General features: G+C 46.4%; 1 protein-coding gene across 2 annotated transcripts in view; it reads right to left on the bottom strand.

The window, feature by feature from the left end:
- adra1d (adrenoceptor alpha 1D) overlaps nt 1-14,919 on the bottom strand; it is an 80,207-nt gene extending 65,288 nt beyond the window's left edge. For both annotated transcript variants that reach the window (XM_059650308.1, XM_048540669.2), the window contains exon 1: nt 13,552-14,919. In XM_059650308.1, the coding sequence (XP_059506291.1) occupies nt 13,552-14,485 (934 nt within the window). In that variant the 5' untranslated portion in view covers nt 14,486-14,919. The remainder of the gene's footprint in view (nt 1-13,551) is intronic.
- Nucleotides 14,920-15,149: the final 230 nt, after the last annotated feature.

A 15,149-nucleotide genomic window follows, 5' to 3' on the forward strand; every position in this document is an offset into this window, starting at 1 on the left:
GCGACATTTGCCCCCACACCTCCTCCCTCACCCCTATCCCAGGCCCCAAGATGACCTTCCATATCAAGCAGATGTTCACCTGCACATCTGCCAATGTGGTATATTGTATCTACTGCACCTGGTGTGGCTTCCTCTACATTGAGGAAACCAAGCGGAGGCTTGGGGACTGCTTTGCAGAACACCTCCGCTCGGTTCGCAACAAACAACTGCACCTCCCAGTCGCAAACCATTTCAACTCCCCCTCCCATTCCTCAGACGACATGCCCATCATGGGCCTCCAGCAGAGCACAATGATGCCACCCGAAGGTTGCAAGAACAGCAACTCATATTCCGCTTGGGAACCCTGCAACCCAATGGTATCAATGTGGACTTACAAGCTTCAAAATCTCCCCTGCCCCCACTGCATCCCAAAACCAGCCCAGCCTGTCTCTGCCTCCCTAACCTGTTCTTCCCCTCACCCATCCCTTCCTCCCACCTCAAGCCGCACCTCCATTTCCTACCTACCACCTCCTCCCGCCTCCTTGACCTGTCCATCTTCCCTGGACTGACCTGTCCCATCCCTACCTCCTCACCTATACTCTCCTCTCTACCTATCTTGTTTTCTCTCCATCTTCAGTCCGCCTCCCCCTCTCTCCCTATTTATGCCAGTTCCCTCTCCCCATCCCCCTCTCTGATGAAGGGTCTAGGCCTGAAACATCAGCTTTTGTGCTCCTGAGATGCTGCTTGGCCTGCTGTGTTCATCCAGCTCCACACTTTGTTATCTTGGATTCTCCAGCATCTGCAGTTCCCATTATCACTGTGAATTGGAATGCTTTGCTAAAAGGATTAACTGAGGCAGAGTTAAGCATATGGACAAGCATATGGACGTACATGGAATAGTGTAGGTTAGATGGGCTTGAGATCGGTATGACAGGTCGGCACAACATCAAGGGCCGAAGGGCCTGTACTGTGCTGTAATGTTCTATGTTCTATAGACCTCTGTTACCTTGTTCTGCAAATGTCATTAATATTTTCAAACAGTGCAAGAGACATTTTACATGGTTGTGCGTGGAAATAGTGAATGGGGAAATAATTTTAGCACTTAGTGCAATAAACATAGGAGACGAATTCAAGATCCCATATCCCATAGACAGGCTTTCACAGGGTGCAGGAACTAGATGAGCACATTATTTCAAGAACAAAGTAAAAATGTTTGAATGTGTGTCACTGGCAGGTTCTGGTGTTCCCTTCCATCTGCTGCTCAGGTCCTTTTAAGGTAGTTGAGGTCGCTGATTTGGGAGGTGGTCTTGAAGGCTTATTGACATTCGATTTGAATTCTTCTCTCTAGTTTCTTTATGTTTCATTTCACTTTCCATCACTTCCGTCACGACCTTTTCCACTGTGAAACCAGGTGACCCTCAATTTTTCACTTTGCCTTTTTTCTCATGGTCACTCAATCATTGGTGGTCTGGGAAGAATGAGCAGGATGATGTTCTCCCTCTCCCATTGGCCCACCCACACTACTGCACATCTAGTGAGACTTTATTTTTGACACTTACTTCATCTTATGACCAACATTGAGAACTGAACATACAGGAAAATAAGGGGTCAAGATCCTGAAACTCTTTGGCACATACTATTAGATTAGATTAGATTCCCTACAGTGTGGAAACAGGCCCTTCAGCCCAACAAGTCCACACTGCCCCTTGAAGCATCCCATCCCCCATAACCCACACTCTCCTGAATATTACGGGCAATTTAGTCTGGCCAATCCACCTAGCCTGCACATCTTTGGACTGTGGGAGGAAACCGGAGCACACGGAGGAAACCCACACAGACACGGGGAGAACGTGCAAACTCCACACAGACAGTCACCCCAGGCTGGAATCGAACCCAGGTCCCTGGCACTGTGAGGCTGCAATGCTAACCACTGAGCCACCGTGCCGTGCAATCTGATCTGAAAAGTTTTTTTCTGTTATCAGCCGCAGACGTTTGCTTAACCAAATTTTATGCAAGACTGCAGCAAGATACTGAAGCCTGAACCATTATGAAACCCAGGATAATAAAATGTGAGGCTGGATGAACACAGCAGGCCAAGCAGCATCTCAGGAGCACAAAAGCTGACGTTTCGGGCCTAGGCCCTTCATCAGAGAGGGGGATGGGGGGAGGGAACTGGAATAAATAGGGAGAGAGGGGGAGGCGGACCGAAGATGGAGAGTGAGGAAGATAGGTGGAGAGGGTGTAGGTGGGGAGGTAGGGAGGGGATAGGTCAGTCCAGGGAATACGGACAGGTCAAGGAGGTGGGATGAGGTTAGTAGGTAGCTGGGGGTGCGGCTTGGGGTGGGAGGAAGGGATGGGTGAGAGGAAGAACCGGTTAGGGAGGCAGAGACAGGTTGGACTGATTTTGGGATGCAGTGGGTGGGGGGGAAGAGCTGGGCTGGTTGTGTGGTGCAGTGGGGGGAGGGGATGAACTGGGCTGGTTTAGGGATGCAGTGGGGGAAGGGGAGATTTTGAAACTGGTGAAGTCCACATTGATGCCATATGGCTGCAGGGTTCCCAGGCGGAATATGAGTTGCTGTTCCTGCAACCTTCGGGTGGCATCATTGTGGCAGTGCAGGAGGCCCATGATGGACATGTCATCAAGAGAATGGGAGGGGGAGTGGAAATGGTTTGCGACTGGGAGGTGCAGTTGTTTGTTGCGAACTGAGCGGAGGTGTTCTGCAAAGCGGTCCCCAAGTCTCCGCTTGGTTTCCCCAATGTAGAGGAAGCCGCACCGGGTACAGTGGATGCAGTATACCACATTGGCAGATGTGCAGGTGAACCTCTGCTTAATGTGGAATGTCATCTTGGGGCCTGGGATGGGGGTGAGGGAGGAGGTGTGGGGACAAGTGTAGCATTTCCTGCGGTTGCAGGGGAAGGTGCCGGGTGTGGTGGGGTATTCCCAATTCCTCCGCCTCCGCCGCATCTGCTCCCACGATAAGACATTCCACTCCTGCACATCCCAGATGTCCAAGTTCTTTAAGGACCGCAACTTTCCCCCCACGGTGATTGAGAACGCCCTTGACCGCGTCTCCCGCATTTCCCGCGACACATCCCTCACACCCCGCCCCCGCCACAACCGCCCCAAGAGGATCCCCCTCGTTCTCACACACCACCCTACCAACCTCCGGATACAACGCATTATCCTCCGTCACTTCCGCCATTTACAATCCGACCCCACCACCCAAGACATTTTTCCATCCCCTCCCCTGTCTGCTTTCCGGAGAGACCACTCTCTCCGTGACTCCCTTGTTCGCTCCACACTGCCCTCCAAACAACTGCACCTCCCAGTCGCAAACCATTTCCACTCCCCCTCCCATTCTCTTGATGACATGTCCATCATGGGCCTCCTGCACTGCCACAATGATGCCACCCGAAGGTTGCAGGAACAGCAACTCATATTCCGCCTGGGAACCCTGCAGCCATATGGCATCAATGTGGACTTCACCAGTTTCAAAATCTCCCCTTCCCCCACTGCATCCCTAAACCAGCCCAGTTCATCCCCTCCCCCCACTGCACCACACAACCAGCCCAGCTCTTCCCCCCCACCCACTGCATCCCAAAACCAGTCCAACCTGTCTCTGCCTCCCTAACCGGTTCTTCCTCTCACCCATCCCTTCCTCCCACCCCAAGCCGCACCCCCAGCTACCTACTAACCTCATCCCACCTCCTTGACCTGTCCGTATTCCCTGGACTGACCTATCCCCTCCCCACCTCCCCACCTACACCCTCTCCACCTATCTTCTTCACTCTCCATCTTCGGTCCGCCTCCCCCTCTCTCCCTATTTATTCCAGTTCCCTCCCCCCATCCCCCTCTCTGATGAAGGGTCTAGGCCCGAAACGTCAGCTTTTGTGCTCCTGAGATGCTGCTTGGCCTGCTGTGTTCATCCAGCCTCACATTTTATTATCTTGGAATCTCTAGCATCTGCAGTTCCCATTATCTCTGACATTATGAAACCCATTACTTTATCATTAACGACTGAACCATTATGTGGATATAACATATGATTAAACATTAACTAAAAATGTTGGAAATCCAAGCAGAGAAGTTTAGCATAGGCACTGAAATTATGTTTGTCATTTATCAAGGACCATATTTTCATCTACTTACTTGCACAGTGTCTCTTAAACTACATTGGTTTTACAGCTTGTAGCTGGAAGTGCTTTTTAAACGTTTTTCTGCAAATGTTTGTGATGACTTCAAACAGTGGAAAATATAGGGATGTATGGACAGCAGGGCATTGTGATTAGTTGTGGACATTCTAATAAAGAATGTGATGGACCAAATGGCCTACCACCATGCTACAAGATGGTTGTGAGTCTGAGAGAAAATCTCCATCCATATCTTTAACCTGTAGTGATGCCCACCAGGACTGTATTCCACTTAGCATGTGTTCTGCCTTAAACATCAGCTACAGTTTTCTTAGTAGGATTTGTCCCTCTCCATCAGAAGGTTATGGGTTCAGATTCCACTCCAGGAACTAATGCAAACATTCAAACAGATTGTACAGTAATGAAAGAATATTGCATTATCAGAGGTGCTGTCTTTCAAATAAGACTTTAAACCGAGACCCTGTTTGCCCTCGTACATTTTTGAGAAAGCAATCACATGGCACTATTCAGAGAAAAAAAAATCCAGTTTTTCAGGTCACTAATTATTCCAAAACCAACATCATAAAAACAGAATCATTGGTATTTATCACATTGCTGTTTGGGGGAAATTGCTGTGCTCATGTTGGCTTTTGAATGACAAACATGACATTACAGAAGTATTTCATTGGCTGTATTTTCAGATGCCCTTGAGTTGTGAAAGGTACTACACAAATGTGATTTGTTCTGTCTTTGTAATCGTCTATGAATACTTGGAGCTTTGTGAAACTACACTTCATCTTAGGTATCAGAGGTTTTGGGATGTCTTCGAAAATTTGATGTGGAATTGCCAGTGTTAGGCTGGGGTGGACAAGATCAAAAATCACAAGGCACAAAGTTCTGAGGAAGTGTCACCGGACCCAAAATGTTAACTCTGACTTTTTTCTTTACAGATGCTGCCAGACCTGCTGAGCTTTCCAGCAACATCTATTTTTGTTTCTGATTTACAGCATCCACAGTTCTTTTCGGTTTTTACAACGTTATAGTCCAACAGGTTTGTTTGAAAATGCAAGCTTTCAGAGCTCAACCCCTTCTCCAAAGCATAGTCTTCTGAAAGCTTGCATTTTTAGATAAATCTGTTGGTCTATAACTTGGTGATGTGTGATTTTTGACCTTGTTTAGAAAATAATGAGCATTATATTTTGGCAAGGTTTGCTTGTTAATTAGACAGGTGAAGTTTCTCTCCAGATATCATTCCACCAAAGTAATAAATGGCTTTGCGAGATTTGGTCACCAAATAAGTCAAAGGCAGTTTTCACCCTGAGCATTTCAAACGTGTCTGCTGATATTTAACAGTTGTTGTAAATTTGGATTACAGGCAGTCCTTGAACTCATCCTTATCTACTGCTATTAACTGTAACATCTGCTAAAAATCTTAATTGCACAAGTCCGTTACATACTAAAGACACATGCTATTTTAAAGCTTGTTCTCTACATTTCAGATGGTATGGAAAATCATTTGGCTTGAATTTGCGAGCGTTGAATTTTTGTTTTTTAAAAATGTATTTGCTGATTGCTGAAGTTTTAGTATGAATATGGTGTTTATAATTCTCTCAATTCAAGGTAATCAGCAACAACATATGAGGAAGGGCTTCTTCGACTGGACTTAAAGTTGCTGGAATTTCGAAGAATGAGTGGGAAATCTCATAGAAACATATGAAATCCCGATGGGATTGGACAGGCTAGACGTGGGAAAAACGTTCCCGATGTTGAAGTCCAGAACTAGCAGTCACAGTCTCAGAGTAAATGGTAAGCCATTCAGGACTGAAATGAGGAAGAATTTCTTCACTGAGAGTTGGGAACCTATGGAATTCTCTCTGACAGGAAGCAGTTGGGGCCAGTTCATTAAATATATTCAAAAGGGAGTTGGATGTGGCTCTTCCAGCTAAAGGGGTCAAGCAGTATGGGGAGAAAGCCGGAATGGGATCGAAAGATTGCACGATCAGCCATGATCATATTGAATGGTGGTGCAGGCTGGAAAGGCCGAATGGCCTACTCCTGCATCTACTTTCAATGTTTGTATCTTAACGGCTTGCACTACGGAATCTATGCATGAAACTGCCCAACGTCTTTTCCAAGAGTACTACCAAACAAAATTTGAGTCTGAGCTGTTTAAATTGAAATGAGGGAAGCTCCATGCCAATCATCAAACATCCATCTATTCTAATCCCATTTCCAGTATTTGGCATGAAGCTAACTAGCCGTATACTATGACACTTCAATTTTAATCTACATACTTGTTAACTGTCTGAAGCATTACCACCTCTACCACCCTTCTGGACAGTGAATTCCATGTACCTACCAACATCTTCGTGAAAACAAATTGGCTCAAAACTTCCCTCTAAACCTCCTGCACTTTACCTTAAAACTGTGTCCCCAAGTTATTGACTCGTCTGTGAAGGGGACAAGTTTCACCCTGTTGGCCCTGTCTATGTTCCTCAGAACTTTTCATATCTCAATCAGATTCCATCCTCCGCCTTCTCTGCTCTAAGGAAAACAACACCAGCCTATCTAGTTTCTCTTCATAGCTGAATCACTCCAGCCCAGGCAACATTCTGATGGATATTTTCTGCACCCTCTCATAGTGCGGTGACCAGAAACTGCACACAGTATTGCAACTGTGGCTGAACTAATGTTAGATACAGCTCCATCACAATCACCTTGCTCTTGTAACCAATATCCTAACAAATAGAGGTAAATATCCCATGTGTCTTCTTAACGACCATGTCTACTCATCCTGCTGCCTTCAGGCACACCAAAGTCCCTTTTATCCTCCACACTTTCAAGAATATTGCTATTCATCAAGGGCCCACTTGGTTTGTTAGTCTTCCAAAATGTATTACCTCACACTTTTCAGGATTAAATTCCATTTGCCAAAATTCAGCCATTCTGACCAGCCCAACTATATTGTCCTGGAGTCAAAGGATTTCCTCCTCACTATTTATCGTTCTATATCATTGGAGAACTTATTGATCATATTCCCTACATCCATGATGAGATCTCAGTGGTTGAGTTTAAGGAGTGTCTCAATCAAATCTTTGTCCACAATGTAAAGCTTCAGAAAAAGATTGCAGCAAGATTTTATATTTGTCATAACTGCCAATGTCAGTATTTTCTTTGTATCATAGGAAAAATTAAACTTCCTTAAATCTGTATTTGGAAGGAGATTTTTGATTTCAGTGAATTTTTAATTCTGAAATGCACTGCCTGAAGGTGTGGTGGAAATAAATTTAATATTAACTTTCAAAAAAGAACTGGATGAATTCTTACAAAAAAAACATGCAGGGATATAAACAGCTCATGGAGTTAGACTAATTGGCTAAGTCTTTCAGAGAGCTGGGCCTGGCATGATGAGCTGAATAGCTTCTTTCTCTACTTGTTATTCCATAAAAGAACACTGAAGAATTCCTTCTGATCTTTCCATTTTAGTCGCAAGTTGTTCTGTTGTACTGTTTACCTAAGGCTGCAAACTTTGTACTGATGCAGGGACTTCTATACTCTGAGGTCACATACTAGGTATTAGTCTTATGATATCCAAGTATTACTTCAACTATAATGCAATTTAGGAAGGACTTGCCTAAAATGGAATCCAACAAAATAATATTAGCTAACCCTAAAATATCAGTCCACAGTTAATTTGATTCAAATTCAAATTAGTCAAATAACAAGTAATTATCATTTGCTTCAAAATGATATACTTGTTTATGGGTTTTTAATTCAAATTTAAGTCATTAGTGCGACCAAAACTTTTAAAACTGAAACTTCATATTCAAGTTAAAAATTTAGATCACAGAAACAAATGTTATTTCTATTTGTAAGATACGTGAAACAGTCCCTCTTCTGCAGCTACACTGGCACTATCCCCCACCTCTTCCTCCGTTACATTGATGACTGTATCGGCACCGCCTTGTGCTCCCACGAGGAGCTCACAGTTCATCTACTTTATTAACACCTTCCACCTGAACCTTAAGACCACCTGGACCATCTCTGATATCTCACTCTCCTTCCTGGACCTCTCTGTCTCCATCTCTGGTAACCACCTGGAAACTGGTATCTATTTCAAGCCCACCAATTCCCAAAGCTACCTCGACTACACCTCCTCTCACCCAGCTTCCTGCAGGAATGCTATCCCTTATTCCCAATTCCTTCGCCTCCGCCACATCTGCTCCCAAGATGAGGTCTTCCACTCTGAGACATCCCAAATGTCCTCGTTTTTCAAGGGGCCCAATTGCCCCCCCACACATTGGTCAAAAATGCCCTCGACCACATCTCTTGTGTTTTCCGCACCTCAGCCCTCGCACCCCCTCCCCCCAATAAAAACAAAGACAGAATCTCCCTCGTCCTCACGTATCACCCCATTAACCCCTGGGTTCAACGCATCATTCTCCGCCACCTGCAATCTGACCCCACTGCGAAGGATATATTTCCGTCTCCACTCTTATCTGCCTTCCGGAGGGACTGCTCTCTCCGTGACTTCCTCATCCGCTCCACACTCCTTACGAGCCCCACCGCTGCCGGGACATTGCCTGCAACCGCAGGAGATGCTACATCTGTCCCTACACCTGCACCCTCACCTCTATCCCAGGCCCCAAGGAAACCTTCCACATTAAACAGATGTACACCTGCACATCCGCTACTGTGGTCTATTGTGTCCACTGTTCCTGATGTGGCTTCCTCGACATCGGGGAGACCAAGCGGAAGCTCAGAGACCACTTTGTGGAGCACCTCTGCTCAGTCCATGACGAACAACAACACCTCCCAGTCACGAACTACTTCAATTCCCCCTCCCACTCACTGGATGACATGTGCATCCTAGGCCTCCTTCAGTGTCACAGTGATGCCACCTAAAAACTGGAGAAACAGCACCTCATATTCTGCCTTGGAACCCTACAGCCCAATGGTCTCAATGTGGGCTTTACGAGCTTCAAAATCTTCCCACTCCCAATCTCATCTCGAGACCAGTCCCCCCCTGTCCCTGCCTCCTTGACCTGTCTGTCTTCTCTCCAACTATCTGCTCCACTATCCACCTTCTATCATTGCCTCCCGCTCTCTCTATTTATTACAGAACCCCCTTCCCTTCCCCCATTTCTGAAAAAGGGTTCAGACCCGAAATGTCAGCTTTCTGGCTCCTCTGATGCAGCCTGGTCTGCTGTGTTCATCCAGCTCCACACCTTGTTATCTTATTTCAATCCTGAATGTCACCCTTTTTCTGTTGGTCTGCCTGGTTTCTGTTGCATTTCAGTTAGTCTAGCATGATACAAGTAGTGCACGAATTATATAGAAAACAATTATCCTAAAATGAACATTAAATGAAAAGAAAAATCTGTATTTTTATAGCATCTTTTCTGAGCACTTTCCAGATCGTGGAGTCTTTAACAGTCAGTGGAGTCTGTTTGCAGTATAGTGTCCTTGAAATGAAGGAAATGAAAGTTCGGTAACAGGATAGCATATGCCTGTAACTCTGCTAAAAGTAAGTTTTGTGTTAGTCCACCAACACCCTAAATGCGTTTGTTTAGGAAATAATTAAAATCCTCACTCCAGAAATAAAAGAAAAGATTATGCCAAATGGGCTTTAAAAGGGGATGTTTTCTTAACCAACCTTACTGAATCCTCCAAGCATAACAGAAAGCATAGACAAAACTATTGTGGTCCACTTAACGTATTTGCATTTTCAAGAAGTATTCAATAACACACAACGTAGCCGAAGTCAGGGGAGAAAATGGATAGCAAGCCGGTAAAGAATCCAACTGCAGGAGATAAGGGATCAGGTGGGCAAAAGGTGTCCCAAAAAGTGCTGGGGCTACTGAGGTTTGCAATTGTCATCATGATAGGAGTGTGCAAATTGAATGAACAATCTCCATATTTGAGGTGACACCAAATGTTATACTTACTAAAGGATAAAGGTGAGCAATTTTGTATTTGTTTGTTTACAGAACTGTGGGTGTCTAAGGTTAGACCAGCATTATTGCCAATCCTTAACTATCCTTGAGAAATATATGAATGATATAGATTATAAACAAACTGAGAGAATTGGTAATATAATGAAATGAGTACAGGAATATAAATAGGTGTCAGGGTGGTTTATTTGGTTGCAGAAATAAGGAGGACACATACTCCTTCAATAATTGGAGTGTGAATGAGATGCAGGATCAGACAAAAGTCAACAGCACAGATCCATACCTCATAAAAACCACGGAATGACTAAAACTATTAAAAGTAACTATACCGGTTGGTAAAATCATAAAAAGCAAACTAAGCACAGGCAATCATTTGTAGATAGATAGAATTGAAAAGCCCTTAGGAATCATGATCAGCTTGAATCAAAGTTTAATGAAACGAGAAAGCTTGCAGTTCCAGTCTGAGTATGATTAGAAAGACATCGGAGATGATACAAAAGAGATTCTTGAGGATGACATCAGAACTGAGTGGATCTTTAATTTCAAAAAGCAATCTCCTAGGCATCTTTTAAGATGATAAAACAGTTTGATAGTGCAGCTGCAGAGAAAATGTTCCCATTTGTGAGGAAGTGTTAAAGGTTATAAATGTAAGATATTATTTGATTAATAAATGAATAAGTTGAAGAGAAAATTCTTTACCCAAAGAATGATAAGAAAGTGGAACATAATGCTGATATAATAGACATAAATAGCGCTACATTTAAAGGAAGATAAGAAAACTCATGAGGCAGGATCACGCTCAACTGTAGATTAAATGCTAGCATGGATTGATTTGGTTTCTGTTTTGTAGCCATATTATAAATGCAGTTAGACACAGAAAACAAAATAGTACACTGTAATTATAATACCAATCAATTATTTGTACACCTGAGACAAAAGTACACCAAACAGCAAATTAGGGATATCAACAACATAATCAATTACAGGGCAGTTAAGAACACACAAACTATCCACTGAATTTCTCTGAAGATGTAGCAGACCTAAATTTTGACAGTGTTCCTTTCCAAATGTAATACCAAGGCAGAAAATGTTCATTAGGAAAACTGAAATCCCTAATAATGTGACTCAACTTTAACAAGTCTCTATCTTAATTATTTCAATGACCTTCCCTCCTCAATAAGGTCAGAAGGAGGGATGTTCACTGATGATTGTGTGCAATGTTCAGCATGATGTGCGACTCCTCAGATACTGAAGGAGTCCATGCTGAAATGCAACAAGGTCTGGACAATATCCACACTTGGGCAGACAAGTGGCCAGTGACATTGGCACCACTCAAATGCCAGGCAATAACTCTCTAAAGTAAGAGACAATCTAACCACAACCCCTTGACATTTACGCAGAGAGTTGTGGGAGCATGGAATGCGTTGCCAGCAGCAGTTGTGGAAGCAAGGTCATTGGGGTCATTTAAGAGACTGCTGGACATGCATATGGTCACAGAAATTTGAGGGTGCATACATGAGGATCAATGGTCGGCACAACATTGTGGGCTGAAGGGCCTGTTCTGTGCTGTACTGTTCTATGTTCTAATGGTGTTACCATCAACAAATCCCCTATCAACATTCTTGTGGTCACTATTGACAGAAACTCATCTGGACTCACCCCCATCAACACATGGGTTACAAGAGCAAGTCATAGGCCAGGATTACTTTCACAAGTAACTTCCCAAAGCTGTCTACTATCTACAAGGCACAAAATCAGCAGTGTGATGGAATACTCCCCACTTAGTTGGATGGTTGCAGCTCCAACAACACTCAAGAAGCTTGACACCATCCGTGACAAAGCAGACCGCTTGATAGGCACTACACCTACTAGCATCCACTTCCTCCACCGCCGAAGCTCAGCAGCAGCAGATGAGTACAAGATACACTGCAGAAAAGATTCACCAAAGAACCTCAGACAGCATCTTCCAAACCCATGGCCACTTCCATCTGGAAGGACAAGGGCAGTAGATACATAGAAACACTACCAACTTGCAAGCTCCCTTCCTAACCTCTCACCATCCTGACTTGGAAATGAATTGCTGTTCCTTGACTTTTGCTGGGTGAAACTCCTGGAATTCCCTCCCTTAAGGCATTACCAGTTAATGCACAGCACATGGACTGCAGAGGTTCAAGGAGGGAGCTCACCACCAACCTCACAAGGGCAACTAGGAATGGGCAGTAAATTCTGGCCAGCCAGTAAAAACCCACATCTCACCAGTGATTAAAACAAAACAATAGAATGCCTAGGTGTGAAGTCCCACTCATAAATTTCTACCAGAAGAGTGGCTCCCATCGGGCTCTAAATTCTGGTTCTGTGCTTCATTCCTATAGATCAGGAATTATGCATTCCCAGTGCATTCTGCCCGCCTGAATTTAATCTGAGCAGCGAGTCTTTGGGAGGAACACAGCATGTCAGGCAGCATCAGAGGAACTGGAGAGTCAACGTTTAGGGCCTAAACCCTCCATCACCCCACCACATCCAGCTCCACACTGCATTGACTCAGACTCCAGCATCTGCAGTTCGTGCTATTCCCGGGATTTTGGCGGGAACGTCAGTTTCTGATTTAAAAAAAAAGACAGTGGAGCATTTTAGTTCTGAGCTGCCCGCAAATGAAACTTGTACCGTGCCACCTTCGAGAGGCGATCACCAGTTAGAATCCAACAGGTCATGAATAAAACTTCGCCCCCACCTCCCCCCATCCCACCTATGGGAAAGTAAAACTCAAAGGATTGATTGGACTGACTGAGCCGTGACCCACCCCGACACTCTTCGATGAAAAGATGGCGAGGCGCCTGAAGCGCTGACTAACCTGCCAGGACGTGATGGGAAATTAGGATGCCTTCCAAATGAAGTCTGTGCCACCGACAGGAGGGTTGGAAGTTTGAAAAGTCGGCATGCGTCATCTGGGTATGAGTGATCTGGATCTCAAAATCAAAACCCGAACACCGTCTCCCTCAGAGTTAGCCGATTTACAGTGAGGTGGGACAAGGAGTGATATGTAATAGTACTGTATTCCTTCGGTTTGCGATGGCACAGCGGCAGTAAACCCAGGTTCGAGTCCCATGTGGTACACAGTGAATCTCTGAACTGCCTAATAGTGGGATAGAGTCAATAGAGGTGAGAACTCACAAGGTTTCAGAATCAGAGAGAGTTGCAACACAGAACCAATGACATTGAGCTACTGAGACCCATGACATGTGATAATATCTGGACTTTGCTGATAATTCTGAAGCGGAGATGGACACACACACACACAAACACAGAGACACATTTACAAGGTTTGTCGACCCTTAACTCTTTAACTCTGATTTCTCTCCGCGGATGCTGCCTGAGCTTTATCCAGCAACATTCTGGTTTATTTTTAGTTGGTTTACACGCAGCTTGACCCTGTTAGAAAGTTCCCCACCCCGTTTTGATCCCGCGCTCTCCCTCACGCTCTACCTACCGAGCGGTAAGATGGTGAAGAAGGGAAGCCAGCAGAGGACGAAGACACCGACCACGATGCCGACGGTCTTGGCCGCTTTCTTCTCGCGGGAGAACTTGAGGAGGCGCATGGACAGTGAACTGCGGAGGGGCGGCGGCGCCTGGCCCCTGGCCCTGAGGGTGGAAGCCGGCTCGTCCCCCGGCCCGGCCGCACTCCGGCAGTGGATCCTCAGCACCAGCTCGGTGCTGTTGCCCCCTCGCTCCCTCTTGACCCCGGCCTCCAGGCTGCGGGTGGTCCTCCGGGCCACCACGTAGATGCGGCAGTACATGGCCAGGATGACGGTGAGGGGCAGGTAGAAAGAGAACAGCGACGAGAAGAGGGCGTAGCCCGGTTCCTCGGTGATGCTGCACAGGGTGTCGTCGGCGGGAGCGGGCTCCTTCCAGCCCAGGAGGGGTCCCACCGAGATGACCAGGGAGGAGAGCCAGAGGAGCAGGAGGATCCAGACCGCTTTCCGCTCGGTCATGATGGCAGGGTAGCGCAGGGAGTAGCGTACGCCGATGTAGCGGTCGATGGAGATGGTGCACAGGCTCATGATGGACGCGGTGCAGCAGAGCACGTCCACGGCCGCCCACACATCGCAGAAGGGCCTCCCGAAAGCCCAGTAGCCGAACACCTCGAGGCTGGCCGAGAACGGCAGGATGGTGGCGCTCAGCAGCAGGTCCGCCACCGCCAGGTTAACGATGAAGTAGTTGGTGACCGTCTGCAGGTGCCGGTTGCACGCCACCGAGAGGATCACCAGAATGTTACCGGCGATGGCGAAGGCGATCAGGGCGCCCAGCACCACCCCCACGGCCACGCCGTCCAGTCCCGCCGCCCCTTCCTCACTCGACCTGTTGCCGGCTCCCCCCGAGCCGTTACCGTCCACACTCCGGTTCGTCCACTCCTCCCAAGTCATCTTAGAGCAGCCAGGCTCTCCATTGGAATGGGATTGTGTGTGTGTGTGTGTGTGTGTGTCGGGGAAGGGGGGGTGGGGGGAAGATTTGGGCAACTTCTTCCCCTGCCCCGCACACCCAAGCTTTGCTCAGGGGATGGGCTCACTCATTCCTCACTGGACTTTAACCCCCTCAAGCCCTCCTGCATCTTCTTCCTTCTCCCATTTACTTCGCGCTGTAACTTTTACTTTCCCCTCTCCCTTTCTGTCTCTCAGCGGCTCACTTTATCCACACAAGCCCAGGTTAAGAAATGTTGCTCCGTCTTTCCACACCCCTTCGGACAGACAGAGAGAGAGAGAAACAAACCGAGAGAGCGGTCAGAAATATCGCCCACGCTGACCACTAACGAAAATCTCTTCAAAGCAGTTGGATGCTGAAGCTTGAAGATCACTTTTCAATCACATTAAACCTCGCCTCCTCGGGATGGTCCCAACGTCACGGGCTCTCTCTCTCTCTCTCTGTGTGTGTATGTGTGTGTGTAGGGGACACTGACAGAGGGCGGCAAAGAGTCGGCTGCTCTACCCCCCCACCCCCCGACCCCTCCAGAGCCAGCCAGCATCCCCAGTTTACTGAAGGAACATTAAAAACTTTTTGATTTCTCCCCATGGATGCTGCCATACCTGTAGT

This window comes from Stegostoma tigrinum, chromosome 1 (assembly GCF_030684315.1).
Source record: "Stegostoma tigrinum isolate sSteTig4 chromosome 1, sSteTig4.hap1, whole genome shotgun sequence".
Lineage (NCBI taxonomy): Eukaryota > Metazoa > Chordata > Chondrichthyes > Orectolobiformes > Stegostomatidae > Stegostoma > Stegostoma tigrinum.